Genomic DNA, 19,537 nt, shown 5'->3' with positions numbered 1-19,537 from the left:
ACAAAAGTAAAAACAATTAAATAATATAGCACATGCCTGCTACATAAACAAAACAAAACAACATATTTTCTAAACACGCCTATAAAGTCTAACATTTGTTATCCCTATGAATACAAATAATAAATACATTCTATGAGTAACAAAAATACTTTTAGATAGACATATAATAATACGTTAATACAATTCATTACAATTTCACAAATAATATATTTTAAGATAATTAGTTTGTCTAGAGTACATAAGAATAATTTCAACATTAGAATTTTCAATTTCTTAAATATACATCAAATACTTCAAATAGTATATCTTTTTGATAAGAACTCTATAAATATTTACAGATTTTCTCAAAGTAAAAAAAAATATATACTGCCGGTTTAATTGTTCATAGTTGAACAGGAAAATTGGAAATAAAAATTATTTATACGTGAATCTAAGACATATCTAATAAACTTAATGATGCATAACTTTTCTATCGATATAAAATCGGTACAATAATTATGTCATCCATTAAGTAGTTCACGATTCGTAAAACATCATTAATTTACGGGAATATATTTTAAAAATTGTAAATCCATAAAATACAACATGAGATACCATAAATTGCCATATTACATTTTAATAAAGACATAAACATTGTAAGTAACATTAGAAATATTTTTTTTATTTTGATTTATATATTTTTTAAATAAGACGAATTTAACTGCCACCCTGTGACAATAATAATATACTGAAAGAGAATGTCATGTCCCAGACATACGTATAATTTTGACAATCTACTATTCTAGTAGGTACTCACAGTTCCGGTTTACGAATAAATGCGAAGCTCATTGCACTAACGTTTATTTGATGCATTTTTGTCAACCTGTAAGTGAAAACAATATCAAATTAAGAATATTATTTTGGGTATTCGATTTTAAAGTTATGATGTTGCGGAATGTATACATGTGTACGTGAACACAAAATTTAAGCTAGAATCAATCTTGATGCCCACTGGAGTAAATACCGTTATGATTATAAATAATTTCGAAATTTACAATAACAAACAACGTGATGGCTAGGGCCATGAGCGTCCCTAGCGAGATTTGGTTTTATCCTAGAAAGAAAGACTTTTCTAATCACGTAGAAGTCACATATAATTTTTCTAAACAAATACCTTTGAAAATCTTGATGATTTTTTTTTCGTTCCGACTTATTATTTATACATAGCGTCTTTTCGTTTTAAATGTTGCGACCTTATTTTGACAACTAATGACACCGATTTCATATTTTATTTTTCTTATTTAGATTAGTTAAATACGTCTCCCTAAAGGTTTTCGCGTGGCAGTCCAGACCAGCCCTATGCCAACACAACAAACATTGGCACCGACCTCACTCGAAGTTGACGGGCGTGGGCGTCATGAAGTCGACGCTGATGTCCTCCATGTTGGGCAGCACGAGCACCTTCTCGAACTCGCGCGTGAGCTTCTGCTCGATCCAGTTGGAGATGTGCGCGAACTTCAGCGTGCGCGCGCCCACCGCCGGCCGCGCCTTCAGCACCAGCTGCGGGTTCGTGCGGAAACTGCCGAGAGAATGGATATAAGGGCTGATGTATAATATGAAATCTTATACCGTAATACCCCGACTTACGCCACCCCGACTTACGCGAATTCGACTTAAGCGGTTATCACACACCAATCGTGTAAGTCCAAGGTATTACTGTACATAAAACTCTCATGTCACAATGTTAGTTAGCGTACTCCTCTGAAACGGCTTTACCCATTTTCAAAAAAAAAAAAGTTATATGCATATTCGGTAGGTCTGAGAATCGGCTACTATCTATTTTTCATACCCTAAGTGATAAGGGTTATTCACCCTTAACATTTTTATTCTTTATATGGCAATACAACGTTTGCCGGGTCAGCTATTCTTCTATAATGTAAGTATATCTTTTTTGAAATAATATAGGTGTAACAGATTAGCATTTCATGGTAAGTGACTACTATATGGAGGGTTCTAACACCTTCAAAAGATATACCTCTACTGTTTAAATAAGTCTATAAATCAAGTTTTAACACAAACAATAGCATTATTTTCTACCAATTAAAACGTTCGCTGGTATCATGGTGTCCGTTGGAGACGTCACGTCTCAGCATTACATACGAGTATAAAGTTCAAGCGAATATAATGACGTAACGAAGCGTGATATAATGAATATAGTGAATATAATGAAGCGTTACGTCATTATATATTTTTTATATTAATCTGGGAATTACCCGATCCAGACGCGGTCGTGCGGCGGCGGCGGCAGGTTGACGGCGAGGCGGCCCTCCAGCCCGTGCACCTCCAGCTGCAGCTTGATGTCCGTGTTGGACAGCCCCTCCATCGCGCGCTTTATGTACTTGTAGTCGGTCACCTGCCACACACATATACGTGTAATACATTCGTAGTTTCATAAATTATCAATAGTTTAGTACATGGACGTATATACAGCTTTGTAAAGGGGGGAAGGAAAGTGGAAGGGTTAAGACGTAGGGGGATAATCGGAGATAAAAGAGGTTGGCTAATCTCGGAGAAGTATTCAGTGAATTATAAAATTTTATCCTTTTTTAAATATTTGTTCGTTCTTTGCCTATACTGGGGGAAGGGGGAGGGGCGTCACCCTTATCACTCTTAAGAGTCTTCTCTTAAGAATTTTAAACATAAAATACTTACCTGTTGGAAGTACTTATTAGTGGCGATTTTATCAACCATTCGAAGAAATTTCTTTTTTGACGAACTGCTCTCATTCACAACCGATCTGTAACAAAAAATATAAAGTTGATTACTTTATATAAAGTTCGAGTTTTTTGAGAAATATATCACTTTTATTTAAACCTTATTAAAACGTGGTTTATTTTCTCCGAAAAGCACTTTTATAAACCGACAGTCCCCATTATCATAGCATACCAATAGACTTGGAGGTCTTATAAGCGGATTTAAAACCGTACAATGTTTTTTTTTCTAGTGAATACATGCTAAGCTAGTTACGGTATCTTTTAAGTCCCTCCCAATTTTGAGCAAGGCTCGTGTCCAGCAGTGGGATTCAGTATCACAGTGTACTCACGGCGACTCCGAGAGCGGCACGTTCTCGTTGCTGTCGACGGGCTGCACGGGCGGGCTCTCGTCGTCGCTGCTCGACTCCGCGGAGTCCTCCACGTCAGAGTCGAATATCGCCGGCTTGCGTCTCTGTGGATATTAAAGTAAGTTATGACGTAACATGCTTGAAAACATTTAACGTGCTTTTTATGTAAAAAGCAAACGAGAAATATCGATATTTGAACGTTATGATGTTGACGCGCCGTAACTTCGGTAGTAAGCAAAATTTTTGAAGTGCTATGTTTATATGATAATACAATGTTCCCTAATGTAATGACGTGATAAGTCAAACAAAGTGACGGCTAACGCTTCCGTGAGAAACAAAAAATGATAAATTACATAAAAAGTAAGTTTTCGGGGGCTGTTAGAATTAAATTCTAGTAGTTTATTAACTCTTCAATAAAAATACACTTTACAAAAGGCCCCTACTCCAGCTCCATTCAACACATATTTTTTGGAAAATCCACAATAATCATAAAATAAAATAGAATAACATACTCTCAGTTGTTTATCAGACATGCCGGTTTCGATTTCCGAGTCCTCTTCCATTAGGGTTTCGTTTGTGGCCAATAATTGGTCTTCTAGGGTTAGATCTGAAATAAGAAAATATAGGAAATGTAAGTCCTAAATATAATCGTGACCATATTAATGGTCAAAAGCAGGGCGGTAAAAAAAGTCGATCTGGTTTTTGATCCTTCTTTTAGCATCATAAAAAAACAACGCTTTCTACACTCCTGTGAGCGGGGCTATCCCCACACTAGGATTCCCTGTGTCGTTGGACACATACATAGGTACATACACAATTACCCAGACCCAAAAACAGAAATCTAAATTCATCATTTAGATATCCGTCATACCAGGGATCGAACCCGGGACCTTCTACGCGTCAGACCGGTATGGTGAACGCTTCTCCACGTGGGTCGTCAATAAACGCACAGGAACATAAAAATACAGCTGTAAGCTAACTCTTCACGCTTCAAGAAAACCGCTGTATAAAACACTAGTTGACCCGGCAAACTTTGTACCGCCTCAAAATGTATTTTATATGAAATATATTATATTTGTTACTCGTGGATAATGTAGCTTTCGAATGGCGAAAGAATTTTTAAAATTGGTCCAGTAGTTTTTGAGCCTATTCATTACAACCGAACAAACAAACAAAGTTTTCTTTTTTATAATATTAGTGTAGATAAAATTGTTTAAGAAGGCAACTAACTCTTCTCCTTGAGCTTCATGAGGTTGATCTGCGTGAGGATGTCGATGCTGGCGCCGCCGTCGTAGCGCAGGTCGAGGTCGAGCCACACGCCGCGCTCGTCCCACGAGGACGCCACGCGCGCCGCCGCCGGGCACGCGCCGCTCAGCGACAGCGCGCGGATCACCAGCGGCGACATGAACGACGGCAACTGTGGACATATTGTGTATTGCAAGCTTCATTCCATTTGCTATGGTCCTGTATACGTTCTTGATGGTCAAATCTTACAATTTAATTTAGATCGTCATCAACCCATTACTGTCCCACTGCTGGGCACAGGTCTCCTCTCATAATGAGAAGGATTAGGCCATAGTCTACCGCGCTGGCCAAGTACGTATTGGTAGACTTCACATATTTTTGAGATTTTTTTTTATAAATCTCTGAGGTATGTAGGTAGGTTTTCCTTCACCGTTTAGCAAATGATAAATAATTTCTAATACGCACATAACTTTAAAAAATCAGAGGTGCCTGCCTGAGATTTGAACCTCGGACCCCTCGATCGAGAGGTAGAGTTTCTTAACCACTAGGCTATCACTGCCTTTAAAAAATTAGATAACAATACATAATTAGCTTAGTACCGTAGTAGTATTATCCTAAATGGCGGATTATTTTTTATTCATCCCAAGATATGGATATCCAATGAAAGGGTTTGCTAGAATACTACAATAATTTGCATTTTATTCTAGTAAAATACAATAAAGGTTGGAAACCTTCATTTTATTTATTTTACCTATGTCATACATGAGTCAGTGAGTTGATAAAATATTTATTTGGCCTTTACGGCCTTACAAAAATTGCCATAGCGGTCGGTATTTCACGACCACAAGGCGGGGTATTGGTAAAGTTTTCAACTAGCAATAATCGCACCTCGGATTAACCTCATTGGTTACGATATTGCCTCTGCGCAAAGTTAACTCCAACAACTTTACCCCTCCGTCTTATAGTTCCTACGTCGTACAATCGTTACCGCGATTCAGAAGCCATGTAGCGCCATCTCTTGAGAGAATGTGAAACTATTTTCGCTAAGTACTTTGTTGTAACTACTATTAGTAGAGTAAAGTATTTCTGCTATTTTTATAAAAAAATATGTTGAATGTAATAAAAATTATTGGGCTTTTAAATTTCTTTTTAGATTTCAGTAAGGCGAAAAAAGTTACGAATGAGAATTAAAATAAACTTTTTCTTTACATATGTATTACGGAAATCAAGGAAATGTATACGATTCCGAAGCTATTTAGGAGTCACGAAACATGTTGTTAAAATTTGAATTATATTATTTATTACTTAAGGCACTCGTTGAGACAATCATCTTGATTAGACTATGAATCATATATTATATCATATATATGAATCATATATTGTTTATTAGACTATGAATCATATAGTTTAGATCCAAATTAACGTGAATCGGACCCACTCGCTCATAGGACGCTGCCGCGCCCTGCTCACTTAGTTTTATATTTTCTTTTGTTCTTATCTAACTTAATATTCATTAAAATAAATCCTAAAGTATGGGTCAATCGTAAAGAATTTCATGTATGAAATTCTATATGATTGACCCATTGATAATATTGATATCTTAAATGTTTTATAATTATGTCCAATTGCTATTTAGAAAATGTATAGAATTCCTAGAAAATGTCTAATATAATTTATTTCTCACAACTTTTGCGGGAGATTTAAGGAATTACATACACTTCCTAGGAATTGTATACAGTAACAGATTACACACATTTCCGTTAATATATGTATACAGGGTGAATTTTTCAAACGGGCCTTCAGGGCCAAATCCGAAACTATAAGGATTAGCGAAAAATGCTGAAAGGAGTTACAAGGCCGATTTTGATAAAAACTAAAACTGCATCATTACTTTTTTAAAATAACTTTTTCCCTAGCCGGGAATCGAACGAGTTCATTTTGAAAAAAAAATATACCCTCCATATTATTCCACTATCTGATAGTGTTGCTTATAAGGATCAAAATCTGGAAAGTAATGATAAATGACAAACTATAGGAAAAGCCTCAATTTTATGAAAATACATATTTTTTCATATTAATTTGGCAGTTAAGTTCCCGCCATTCATCAATTTAAACATTTTGTGTATTAACATTTTTTTTGGCTCAATGTTTCTAATCATTCGAAACGGTCGTTTTGTTTCCCAATGATTTATATTTTTATGTTCGACTTAGTTAAAGTTATTTTTACGACCATTAAAATAGATTTAGCTATGGGCGGAGTTTCGTTTAATACAGATGTAAAGTTGACAATTTGCGAGAATTACTTTTTAGAGTCAAATCCGAGTGATTACTAAAAAAAGAGATATAGAAAATCATATTTAACGTTATACGAAGTTGTAAACAACAAACAATACGAATTTACTATTTAATCAGTTATCTATTTTCATTAAAAAATAAATCCTAAAAACGGCGGTAATTTATTTGCCAAACTATTACTTTCTCATACTAAGCCGTATGTCATAGTCATAACATCGAATAATTAGTTGATTAACCAACAAATTCTTCAATGGTATGACTTATGTATGTTTCTAAAGAATTATACATAAATAATTTGTAATGTATCCTTAAGGATTAGTATGCCAATGTATGAAAAAACACGTATTTTCTTCAAAATGTTCCCTTTCCTTTAATTTGTCACATAACATTACTTCCCAGAATTTGATCCTTGTAAGCGACACTATTAGATAGTGGAATAATATAGAGGGTGTATTTTTTCTCAACATGAACTCGTTCGATTCCCGGCTAGGGAATAAGTTATTTTAAAAAAGTAATGATGCAATTTTAGTTTTTTTATCAAAATCGGCCTCGTAACTCCTTTCAGCATTTTTGGCTAATCCTTATAGTTTCGGATTTGGCCCTGAAGGCCCGTTTCAAAAATTCACCCTGTATACCAACAAGCTAATATTTATAATAAATAGTAAAAATAATATTGTGTAGTACATTTTATCTTAGTCAAGGGAACTTGGATTCGTTTTAACGTATTTTTGCATCAAGTTAGAGGTGTGTGTTATGAACAAGATATTTACGGAATTGGCGTTGAAACCAGTTATACTAGCGGACCCTAAATATTCTGCATTTTATTGTAATAAAACTCCAGTATTCAGTATACTTAAAGTACTAGGAATTGTGAGTTGTCGTGTGAATTCATGTAGTGAAATTATAATTTACGAAAAAGTAGAAAATATAATAAATTGCAACTGTTTTTTTTTAAGTGTCGTGAGTGCACGTAAGCATCCGTATACATACAGATAAATAAAAAAATCTGGATTTTAGAAGTGGAACTCTTTAGAATGTAGTGGATGATGGATCGGACTGACTATGGAGGTGTCTAATGAAAAGAGAGGAAGAAATGCAGTGTACTCCAGCTGATGATTCTTCAAGGTAAGAAATATTCACATTGCTCATGTTGATTTCCCAAAGTGATAATGTCCAGTTATTTAACCTACGAGTATTATCACCATTACTAATTTTTCATACCGTATACGTAGTATTATGTTTACTTTTATATAATTTTGAGTTAAGACCATAATAATAATAGTCCAAATTCCAAGACGGTGAGTTGATAAAATATTTATTTGGCCTTTACGGCCTTACAAAAATTGCCATAGCGGTCGGTATTTCACGACCACAAGGCGGGGTATTGGTAAAGTTTTCAACTAGCAATAATCGCACCTCGGATTAACCTCATTGGTTACGATATTGCCTCTGCGCAAAGTTAACTCCAACAACTTTACCCCTCCGTCTTATAGTTCCTACGTCGTACAATCGTTACCGCGATTCAGAAGACATGTAGCGCCATCTCTTGAGAGAATATGAAACTATTTTCGCTAAGTACTTCGTTGTAACACTTGTAACTACTACTTGTCGAGTAAAGTAAGAGTAATAAATTTTACTGAATGATACTTGAATGTAATAAAAAATAAGGTTTTAATTTTTTTAGATTTCAGTAAGAAAAGTTACGAAAGCGAAGTTATGTATGTATAGTATAGATCAATAAGCTAACATTTTTTATAATAAATAGTAAAAATATTATTGCATAATATATTCTATCATAGTGAAGTTAAGTGAACTTGGATAATAATATGTTTTAACGTATTTTTGCATCAAGTTAAAGGTGAGTGTTATGAACAAGATATTTACGGGATTGGGGTTGAAACCAGTTATACTAGCGGACCCTAAATATTCTGCATTTTTATTGTACTAAAGCTGAAGATGTTCAGTCTACTTAAAGTACTAATAGCTGTGAGTTATCATGTGAATCTATGCAGTGAAATTATAATTTACGAAAAAAGGAAAAAAAGTAAAATATACATACCAATTGATTGTTTTTAAGTGTCGTGAGTGCACATAAGCATCCGTATACATACAGATACATTTAAATATATTTTTTTCTGGGTTTTAGAAGTGGAACTTTTTAGAATGTAGTGGACTGACTAAGAAGGTGTTTAGTGAAACCAGAGCAAGGAATCCAGTGTGCCACAAATGATTCATAAAGGTAAGAAATACTTACATTGCTCATGTTTATTTCAAAAAGTTATAATGTTCAGTCAGTTTATTATAAGTCAGCTATAAATTTGGCACATTATAACTACATATCGTAGTGCTATTGTTAAAGATTTGTATCAAATGTTAAACATAAGGTAATTCTTGTATAGATTGTAACCAATTGACAGTCAAATATTGGGCGCAGTTAGGAGTTGAAAATGAGTGCCTATGTTGTTATAATTGGACGGCAGTCGATAAACGTTACCGGAAGTCATAAGAGAAGGGGGAGGTGGTTTGTTTAAAAATATTCGACACGTGTTGGCCCTTACCCCAATATTCTTTAATCCGCTTTGGAGCAAACTTTGATGAAGTCCACCGTATGCGGTGGACTTCGGATGGCTACTCCGTTTGAGCATATCTGCTTAACGGTGAAATTTAAACTTGCATGGACCAACATAGATTAGTGAAGATCACTTCTAACAAGAAAATGTAAATAAGTAATGTTTAAGTAATGTTTGACAATTGAAATTGTCACTGACATCTATTTTCGTGTTTGAAAAATATGTTAAAAAAAATAGTTTTTAGATCATTTACAAATGAAATGATATTTTTCCGCACTTTTTCTTCGAATTTGTCTTAACTGCGCATGTCGGCATTTTTCGGTGTAATTACACCATGACAGCCATTAAACGGCTTCCTTCAATTACAAGGCGGTGAGATATCTATACTTATCTACGGTGACCACCCAAATAACAGAAGCGGAGTGTGTCGCCACGTACCTTGAGCGTGTTCAGTTTCCGCTGGATGCGGTTCTGCACGCGCGCCACGATGTGCGGGTCGCGCATGACGTCGAACATGAGCCGCGCCAGCAGCGTGTTCACCCAGGCCACCTCCGCGGGCAGCGCGCGGCACTCGCACTCGCCCGGAGACCCCTGAGACTGGAAACATTCAACCACAATATATAAATATGTGAATAATACAAACGAACACGCAAATTATAAAAACCTTTACCCTCCAGAGTCGGGTGTAAACAAGTAGAGACACTTTGAAAAGTCACTGATAAGCGCTGTTCCAACTCAGTCGTCAGGTAGTAACACATCTGTGGTCAACCGCAGGTAGGATACTTAAAGCTTTGCAACACAAAACGCTTATTCTAGCGACGCGCTAGCGCTAGAAGTAAATCCTGACGCTGCTGAGTTGCATTGTACTGAATTAGTAGTAAGCGTTTACACTGCGCGTATACGCGTGCGCGCGTACTCGTACGCACTCGCGTAATATTTCCCGTGTAATGACGCTAATACGCAATTAGCAAAATTGTAAATAAAAACAATGCCCGGGGATAAGAACGCCTGTTTTTCAAAAGGTACCCGGTGCCGTGGGAGCGGCACGGGGTTATGTGGGACTTTTACCGCACTAAAACCCCCCCCGGTGGCCGTTCTCGGCGCTGCGTAGAGGACTCCGGGATCTCCAAAGGAACGCGACCGGAGTCCTCTCAGCGCACTGCCCTGTCGGGCTCCGCCCAGGTGAGTTTGTGTCACCACACCGTCTGGGGTATACGACGGAATGCGACCACACATACCGCCGTCCTTCCCGGGGTCGCTAGCCGCGCGGTTCGAGCTCCCACTCTTGCCGCCCGTAACCCCGAAAGCCTCTTTTAGTCGCCTCTTACGACAGGCAGGGGATACCGTAGCCCTATTCTGGTCCCGGAACTACAGGGACAAAAAAAGTTTCACCACCAGCGAATGCTCCCGGGTGGATTCGAACCACCGTCTCCCGGCTTTTTGAAGCCGAGTGCGCTAACCGTTACACCACGGAAGCTATAGGGATAAGAACGCCTACCGCCGCGACAGCCGTACGCGTACGCGCTCTGTGTGGCCGCTTATTAGGAACTCAGTACAAAACAACTCGACGCTAGAGCGCGGCGTCAATAATTTGTTCTATCTCTAACGGGAAGCGCAGCACTAAAATACGCGTTCTGTTCTCTAGTTCTCTCTTTTCAACAAGATTGTTGAATATTTTAAACATTTTTGTGCAGTATATTTTGTCATGTTTATTACCGATACCGTTTTTGCTAATTTCAGCTCTCCATTTCAATTACTATTTATATCATGTAAACAACCTCTCAACTATGCTTATCTTGAACAATACGTATTGATGAATGAATCTAAACTGCTAAATGACCACTACATATTGTTATAAGTCTATGAGTATGAATCATAAAACAAAACGATCGTCTTAATGTTGTTTATGAATTTTATTCATTACTAAATAAATTAAGGAACATGATTTAAGTTGTCTCTATTTTCTAAAATATCTAAAGTCTATTCGATCAAGTTCGATACTATTTAATAAAATCGAGGCGGATAAAGATTTGACGTGGAATATTATTTTCTACGTCGTCGTTTCCTTTGTATGTAATCAATCAAAATTGTAACTACGACAACTTTTAAAGGCGTTAACGTTTGACACGCATTTTTAAGCTTTATTCGACCTATTGTGGACGATGCTTATTTTTAAAATATTCATGTTTTCTTTCCATGTGTGACTAAAATCTAAGTTCAGGTAGATGGACACCGGATATTGATATTTTACAATATAATTTAAATTGGTAAAAGCCAACGTATACCGACGTACGCAAATAAAGCACACTTACGCCACGTGAACCGCCACCTTAATACGTCATAAAACGAAACGAACGAATTCAAACGATACACAACAGTACAGAGTAATACAGAACGCTACAGAGTAATGCAGAACAACACAGAATAATACAGAAGTACACGAACATCCTTCTTCTTCTTCTTGGTCTTGGCGCGGTCCGGCGGCGAGGGCTCCAGCTGGCACATCACGCTCGCGTCCGCTGTTTGTTTCAGTATCGTTTCGTGCGTCTAGATTCGTATTGCTATGTGAATATATGATGTGGTATATATGAAACCAAGTTCCAAGTTCTAAGAATAAACATACTGGTATAATCTGATTTACATTTTTTTAAATTGGGATATTGGCTCGCGCGTAGGTAGTACATAATATGTGTTCTTTAATATCCTGTTTTAGGGCGGATTAATTCATTAAATAAATCAAAAACAATGCTTTGTAAGGTTCTATTTCTCTTTCTATAATATAATGAGCTAGCTATAGCAACACGTGCTTAAAATTTCTGTAATACTTAACCATATTTCAATAGAGAAATATATATTGCCTTATTTAACTCCAGTGACCTCGCAATTTTACACTTTAATTATAATTAATTTATTAATATAAATGTACGTCAAGATAGTGATAAAATTAAAGCATTTAAGAGTGTATACCTGTATAATTTTGATGAGATACGGCCAGAAGGTCTTCTCGTATATGTCGAAGTTGGGCGAGCTCGTGGGGAGGGGCGGCACCGGACACGTGCCCGTCGTTATCGTGACGCCTTCCGACACCGAATCTGAGTTCTTGCTCTGAAACGTTTTCATTTGCCAATCATTAATATCAAAGGCTATCTGAATTATAATAGAGTTGATAGATAGACTCGCTAATAAGGAGGATCTTATAGTCGTTGCAGCATAACGATACTGGGAAGGTCAATTGTTGTTTCTGATGCTAGAAGAACTGCTATGTGCCATAATATGTTCTGAGCTCGAAAAAGATGGAATTTGCTTAGTGCTGCTTAGTGCCATTATACTAGCGCCATCTACACTACCACACAGAACTACAAAAATCAGTGCAACAATCTGTAAGGACAAAATCATTAAAATGGTAATAAACAAACAATTGTCCCACAATGTTTTGAAATGGAAGGAAATTCGCGTAAAAGCAATTTCATTGTGTACACACAATAAAAGTGGGCCTTTGTACAGGGGACAGATTGAAAATTCATCATTTTTTAAATGATCTTAAATACATTTGTGCCTTTTTGTTACCCTTCTGCTGGGTTTTTGTTACCCTTTGTGGCTTAAAATTGACCACTGCACCACGCTATTACGAATAAAATCTATATCTACTATCTACTTGCAAAAAATAGCTTATAAACGCACTTTAGCAAACGCTACGGTGTCCTTATCAGTGACTTTGTATACCGCCATTTCAATGCCGTCTTTGCTCTCCTGTGTCTCACTACCAGATTTCTCCTCAGCGGCCGATGAGTCAGCGGATGGTGGAGATGCTTCCGATATCGCCGTGGATAGGCGACGGAACCTGGAATTATTAATAATAATAAGTTTAGACCAACTTTTGTTCGTAACTGAGATATAAAGTTATGTAACATCGGATTTTGTAGGGAGTTAAGTGGGTGACTCTTAGAACACAAATTTTAAGTGCACTTCTGTATTTTGTAAGTCAAATTAAGACATCGGGCCCGGTTCTCATTGAATAGCAGTTTTAAAAAATTGTCAGACCTTTTGAGCAATTTAAAAACAAGTGAAATGAAATGAAATATATTTATTTTGTACAGTTCTTTTCTCTACTAATCAATATAGAAGTACTGTGGTTGTGCACTTCACGGCTTTCCCAGTCGTGGTAACTCGTCCCTAAACACTGTTCCAGCCAAATAAATATAGATCTACTACATTCTTAACGTCACCTACGTAGTAACTGTCACGGTAGCACACAAAACACTAAATATTGAACAAATATCATTATTCATTCACTCATTCACTCTGATAAACGGATTCTCATTGTGATTACTGTTTAGTATTTTTGTATCAAGAAGTGATCGCGAAAAAATTTAATAGTAACATAACTATACAAATTTTTTAAACAAATTGTGTTTGCAACGTACTCGTATTAGACAAATCTTATAAATAAATTGGCGAACAATAGACATTACAGTGAGATGACCTACTGAAGGAACCTTAACAGATAAATTGCCCAATCAAACTATCAAAGTAGTAAAGAACGATTTATGTAGAGCATATAAACGGTAGTTCTTGTCAATCACCTAGTGAGTTACTACGGTTAGTTCTTAAATAATGTCCAAATAATTTAGTTCTTTGTTTTTGTTGCATTTTATTTTAATTTTATATTAAATCTGTCATATATTAAATCAGAATTTTATCCTAAATCTGTGTTCCTCATTCTTACTTAATTTATATAGAGTAGCGCTAATGTGTTCTGATTTATTCTTAGGGGTGCAAAGCAACAAATTTCAAATGGGAAATATATATTTTTAAGGACAGTAACAATTAGCAGTTTATTGCTCCAGTCACATACCCAATAACTTGTAGTACATACAACAATATTATACTATCGAAGAATACTTCGATAGTGTATTATTGTATCTCTGGTTTCGTATAAGAAGGCCTATCTTTTCTAGTGGATGGAATAGATTGGGCCCTCGGAAAAGGGAAAAGACTTTCATACCACTCGTGTTTGTCTCTGCCGGTTCGCGCAAACAGATATAGCAACGAATGCTTGTCCTTTGATTGCTTCACGTGCACACTCCACTCCCCCTCCACTGTGCCGTCGGCGCCCGTTTCCATTTCCTTAACAGAACAAAATAACCATAATTTGACTACATGCTAGTAAGCAGAATAATGGGAAAAGTAGTGGTAGTTTTTGTTATTTTTATCAAACTTATCACGTTAACATTATCCTTAAGGTTGCTATTATCCTCATAATATTTTTACACATTAACAAGAAATTATTAAAATTCATTGATTGATGATATAAAACCTGGAGCAAGTAGTTGAAATTAAACTCATCGAAGTCATCAGAAATACAAGTAACAAATGAGTAATCTATGTACTTGCGTCTATGTATATCTTAGGAAAAAGTAACCAAACTCACCGCTTCTTCAAGTAGCATATCAGCAATAAATGTATTTGCATCTATCTAAAGGAAAATCAAACCATACTTACCGCTTCCTCCAAGAACTCCTTTATCCTGGACAGCTCACTATCATCGAACTCCTCGTCATCATCCTTGGAGTTCATGAGCGACTTGGCCAGTTCCATCTCCGATTCGTGCACCGGCGAGTCGTCCGGCTGCGTGTTCTTATCCGCTTGGCCCTGTCCGTCGGGCTCCGTGCCCGTTGACACGCTGTCTGTTTTCTTATCTGTGAGATTAATGTTTTGGAGAACCCTTTGTGGTTGTTCTCTAGTGGCACCACCGCCACACCTATTTCTGCCTGTTACATGCGCGACCTAGATGAAGACCGCCGACGCTGCAGCGCGTGTTAACTCCACGCGCGCCCTCAATTTAGATGTAGCTGACGCGACATCAGCATTTAATAATTTTCATTTGAATTATAATTAGAATTATTTGTCATTATATAGCTGGATCTCACATCGACCACTATAATCTTAAATTGTAATTTAATTAGTTTAATAAATTAGTTTAAAGTAACTTTGGTTTTTTTTGAGTCCTCCGGCTGTCGTTAACGTAATTGGCGCAGTCGGTAGGATACTTCGAAGCAGTGGTTAGGCTCTAGAAGACCAAGAAATCGGACAGAAGAGGACCAGCTGCGTACACTATCAAGTGTTTCGTCGAGGTATCCCGAACATCGTACGTTCAGCCGAGGCCGCACTCAGAAATCAGCGCCGAAAAAGACCAGAGAAGACACATGTAAGTGCTTTGAATTGCATTTTCTTTTCGTGTTGTCTATCCCTTCCCACCATTTTCCATCTAAGAAAACTCGGGGAAGAATCTGTCTCTTCAAGACAGATTCATAGAAATAGTGCTTTAGATTATAATAGAAATTTGGATACATTAGATTCGGATTCTAATAATTCAGATTCATTAAACTGTAGCGTAGATTTAAATTGTTCTAGCTTATATTTAGATAGTACGATAATTAATTTAAATATGGACCCAGATACGATTTTTAAGGCTTTACGCTCAGTCCCAGATTTTGACGGCAATCCTAATATTCTCACACGATTTATAAGATTTTGTGACCAATTAGTACTACAATATATTAAAAATGATCCAGGCTACGAGTTGACGAATTTATGTTTAATAAATGGCATCTTAAATAAAATTACGGGCGCCGCAGCTCGTACAATTAATTCCAACGGCATTCCCGATAGTTGGCTAGGTATTAGAGAGGCCTTAATTAATAACTTTGCCGACCAGAGGGATGAAACTGCCCTCTACAATGATCTATCTCTAGCGACTCAAGGTAACGACACCCCTCAAGAGTTTTATGACAGATGCCAGACCCTTTTTAGTACAATTATGACATACGTTTCTTTGCATGAGTCTGTGGCTACAACCATTGAGGCCAAGCGAAACCTTTATCGTAAATTAACCAAGCAGGCGTATGTCAGAGGTTTGAAAGAACCTCTCGGGTCCCGTATACGGTGTATGAGACCCGAAACTATAGAGAAGGCTCTGGAATTTGTCCAAGAGGAACTTAACGTGATGTATCTTCAGAATCGCAATAGCTCTTCCTCGGACCGGCGTCCACCTATCACACCACAACCAACACCAAAAGTACCGTATTTTAACAATTATTCTGTGCCTAATTTAAATTCTCCCGGACCAAGCTGGCAGAGGCCTGCCCCCACGCCTGTTAATGCACCCCAGCATTGGCGTCCCCCTCCTCAATCTAACCAACCCCCGCAGCGTATGTTTATGCAGCCCACTCGTACGCAGCAAATGTTCAGAGCTCCCCCTCCAAACTATAATAATAGTGGATTTAGACTTCCTCCCAGGAACGCCCCTCAGGCTACAGGACCAAAACCTATGAGCGGAGTTAGTCATTTTACACCTAAGCCGTTACCCCCGCGAATCTCTGGTCACGATTGGCAAAGATTTGGCAATCCCCCTCCATCTAACTACTTTAAGACAAGAGAAATGAACTTTAATGAGAGTTATGACTACGATGACTATAATTATGATTATTATGACTATTATTATAACTATCAGACCGACTATACAGAACCTGACTATAATAATTATTATGACTACCACACTGTACCAGACTACCACTACGAAAATTACCCTCAGTACTGTGAGAGTCAGGGCTCACGTCCCATGCACTCTAAAGAACCGCCGCAACCCTCTAACAGAAAACCCGAGAAGGATTTTCCCAAGGACCACTGCGAAACCACACCAGAATAGAACTTAATTTGCAATCAAAAAAAGAATTACCATATATTCAGTTCCACAATCCACCTCTTAAATTCCTTGTAGATACCGGTGCAAACCAGTCCTTTATAAGCCCTGAAGCCGTAAATACTTTTTTCTCACACATACAAAGAAACTTTGATCCTTTTGAAGTCACTAATTCGCGTGTGACAAGTACGCATGAACATTCAATTACTATACCTAGTTTTCCGGAATTCAATAGCCAGAAAAATATTAAATTATTCATATATAAATTTCATAACTATTTCGACGGATTAATTGGCTTAGATTTGTTAGAAAATTGTAAAATAGATTTAAAACATAACCTTTTGTTAACTGAATTTGCAAGTATACCGTTATTACGTTATCAGTGTAGAAAACCTAAGTCAGAAGAAATTATTCCGGCCAACTCCTCTCGCCTAGTGACCATCCCTATTCATCACCCTAATGGCGACGTATACATCCCTGAACAGTTTTTATGCAATTGTGTTATACACGAATGCATTACGACAGTGACAGACGATACTGGTATAGTGGAGATCCGAAACCCGACAAACAATGACGTATTACTTACCTTTGACCGACCAATGACTATTGAACTCTGTAACGCAGAGTGTACCCTTAAGGAACAAGACCCAAGTCGCGTTAATGACGTACTAGCCCGACTTCGAACTGACCACCTAAACCCCGAAGAACAAGCTAACTTAAAGACCTTGTGTGCACAGTATGCCGACGTATTTTATATAGAAGGAGAACCCCTGACATTTACCAACAAAATCAAACACAATATTAGGACCCATGACGAAATCCCAGTATATACCAAAAGTTATCGCTACCCTTTCGTACACCGACAAGAAGTTAGAGACCAGATAGAAAAAATGTTACAACAAGGCATAATACGACCTTCGGACTCTGCTTGGAGCTCGCCTATTTGGGTAGTACCCAAGAAAGCGGACGCTTCCGGCAAACAAAAGTGGAGACTGGTAGTCGACTTTCGAAAACTTAACGACAAGACTATTGACGATAAATACCCCATCCCTAATATTTCAGACGTCTTAGACAAACTTGGTAGGTGTCAATATTTTACAACTTTGGACTTAGCCTCAGGTTTTTATCAGGTCGAAATGAACCCCGACGACATCCCTAAGACCGCGTTCAATGTCGAACATGGGCACTTTGAGTTCTTACGCATGCCCATGGGACTTAAAAATTCTCCATCGACGTTCCAACGAGTCATGGACAATGTACTCAGAGGACTTCAAAATGAAATATGTTTGGTTTATTTAGATGACATCATAGTTTTCAGTACTTCTCTACAAGAACACATGTTGAATCTCGAGAAGGTTTTCAGTAGACTTCGAGAATCTAATTTTAAGATTCAGATGGATAAATCTGAATTTCTAAAATTAGAAACAGCCTATCTTGGACATGTAATTACTAGAGAAGGCATCAAACCGAACCCTGATAAAATTAAGTCCATTCAAAATTACCCAATACCTAAGACAAGTAAAGAAATAAAACAATTTTTAGGACTTTTAGGCTATTATAGGAAATTTATACCGGACTTTGCACGACTGACAAAACCAATGACTAAATGCTTAAAAAAATCAAATAAAATAACTTTAGACTCAGAATACATTAACTGTTTTGAGAGATGTAAGACTTTACTGACTAACGACCCCATTCTCCAATATCCCGACTTTACAAAGGACTTTATCTTAACGACAGACGCTTCTAACGTAGCGATAGGAGCCGTACTTTCACAAGGTACTATAGGTTCAGACAAACCCATCTGCTATGCTTCTAGAACCTTAAACGATAGTGAAATGAACTACAGCACTATCGAGAAAGAACTTTTAGCCATAGTATGGGCGACTAAGTATTTCAGACCCTATTTGTTTGGACGAAAATTTAAAATTTTGACTGACCACAAACCCCTCCAATGGATAATGAACCTGAAAGAACCGAACTCTAGACTGACACGATGGCGACTTAAACTGAGCGAATACGACTACACTATCATTTACAAAAAAGGAAAATGTAACACCAACGCAGACGCCCTATCCCGAGTTCAGATTAATAACGAGGAAATAGAATCCCTCCTTAGAGAATGTGGAATCGATCTATCCACGAGACCTGAACCCCCTGGATCTTCAACAGCCACCATACACACATCCAATGAAGACCCTATTTTAGAGATCCCCATCACAGACGAACCCTTAAATAAATTCCACAGACAAATTTGCTTGACAATCGTAGGTGACATTAAACGACGGACAACAGTTACAAAACCTTTTGACACGCACACACGAACCCACATCCAAATCTCCGAGTCGACTTTAGAACAAGACGTTGTCAATGCAATTAAAGAATACGTTAACCCCAAAATAAAGACCGCCCTTAAAATCACACCACCACTAGGGATGTATTCTGTTATTCCAATCCTTCAGAGGAACTTTAGAAACTCGTCTATGAACTTAGTTTTAGCTAAAACTGAGCTAGAAGACGTAAAGGAATATCTAAGACAACAGGAGATAATAAAACACTATCACGAGGGAAAGACTAACCATCGAGGCATTAATGAATGCTATTTGTCCCTCTCCCGTCGTTATT

At 37.4% G+C, this 19,537-nt stretch overlaps 1 protein-coding gene and 2 non-coding genes across 4 annotated transcripts in view; all 3 read right to left on the bottom strand.

Annotated features, from left to right (window-relative positions):
- Positions 1–373: 373 nt before the first annotated feature.
- Positions 374–19,537, bottom strand: part of LOC140744415 (testis-expressed protein 2) — a 41,183-nt gene continuing 22,019 nt past the window's right edge. The window contains exons 10-22 of one of the 2 annotated variants that reach the window (XM_073075994.1): positions 14,713–14,909; positions 14,216–14,337; positions 12,892–13,051; positions 12,178–12,315; positions 11,656–11,757; positions 9,649–9,807; positions 4,331–4,517; positions 3,613–3,707; positions 3,083–3,204; positions 2,692–2,776; positions 2,253–2,392; positions 1,368–1,558; positions 374–862 (exon numbers count right to left, since the gene is read on the bottom strand). In XM_073075994.1, coding sequence (XP_072932095.1) covers positions 1,369–1,558; positions 2,253–2,392; positions 2,692–2,776; positions 3,083–3,204; positions 3,613–3,707; positions 4,331–4,517; positions 9,649–9,807; positions 11,656–11,757; positions 12,178–12,315; positions 12,892–13,051; positions 14,216–14,337; positions 14,713–14,909 — 1,697 coding nt within the window. In that variant the 3' untranslated portion in view covers positions 374–862; position 1,368. The remainder of the gene's footprint in view (positions 863–1,367; positions 1,559–2,252; positions 2,393–2,691; positions 2,777–3,082; positions 3,205–3,612; positions 3,708–4,330; positions 4,518–9,648; positions 9,808–11,655; positions 11,758–12,177; positions 12,316–12,891; positions 13,052–14,215; positions 14,338–14,712; positions 14,910–19,537) is intronic. The other variant, XM_073075995.1, reaches the window with a different exon arrangement.
- On the bottom strand, positions 5,140–5,278 carry LOC140744602 (U4 spliceosomal RNA). The gene has a single exon (XR_012102563.1). It is a non-coding gene; the product is annotated as a U4 spliceosomal RNA (small nuclear RNA).
- On the bottom strand, positions 7,963–8,101 carry LOC140744601 (U4 spliceosomal RNA). Its single transcript, XR_012102562.1, has one exon. It is a non-coding gene; the product is annotated as a U4 spliceosomal RNA (small nuclear RNA).

This window comes from Epargyreus clarus, unplaced genomic scaffold (genome assembly GCF_041222505.1).
Source record: "Epargyreus clarus isolate Ecla_fem2 unplaced genomic scaffold, WU_Ecla_fem_2.2 ptg000008l, whole genome shotgun sequence".
Lineage (NCBI taxonomy): Eukaryota > Metazoa > Arthropoda > Insecta > Lepidoptera > Hesperiidae > Epargyreus > Epargyreus clarus.
The sequence above is the reverse complement of the archived record's forward strand: the minus strand, read 5'-3'. Positions and strand labels throughout refer to the sequence as shown.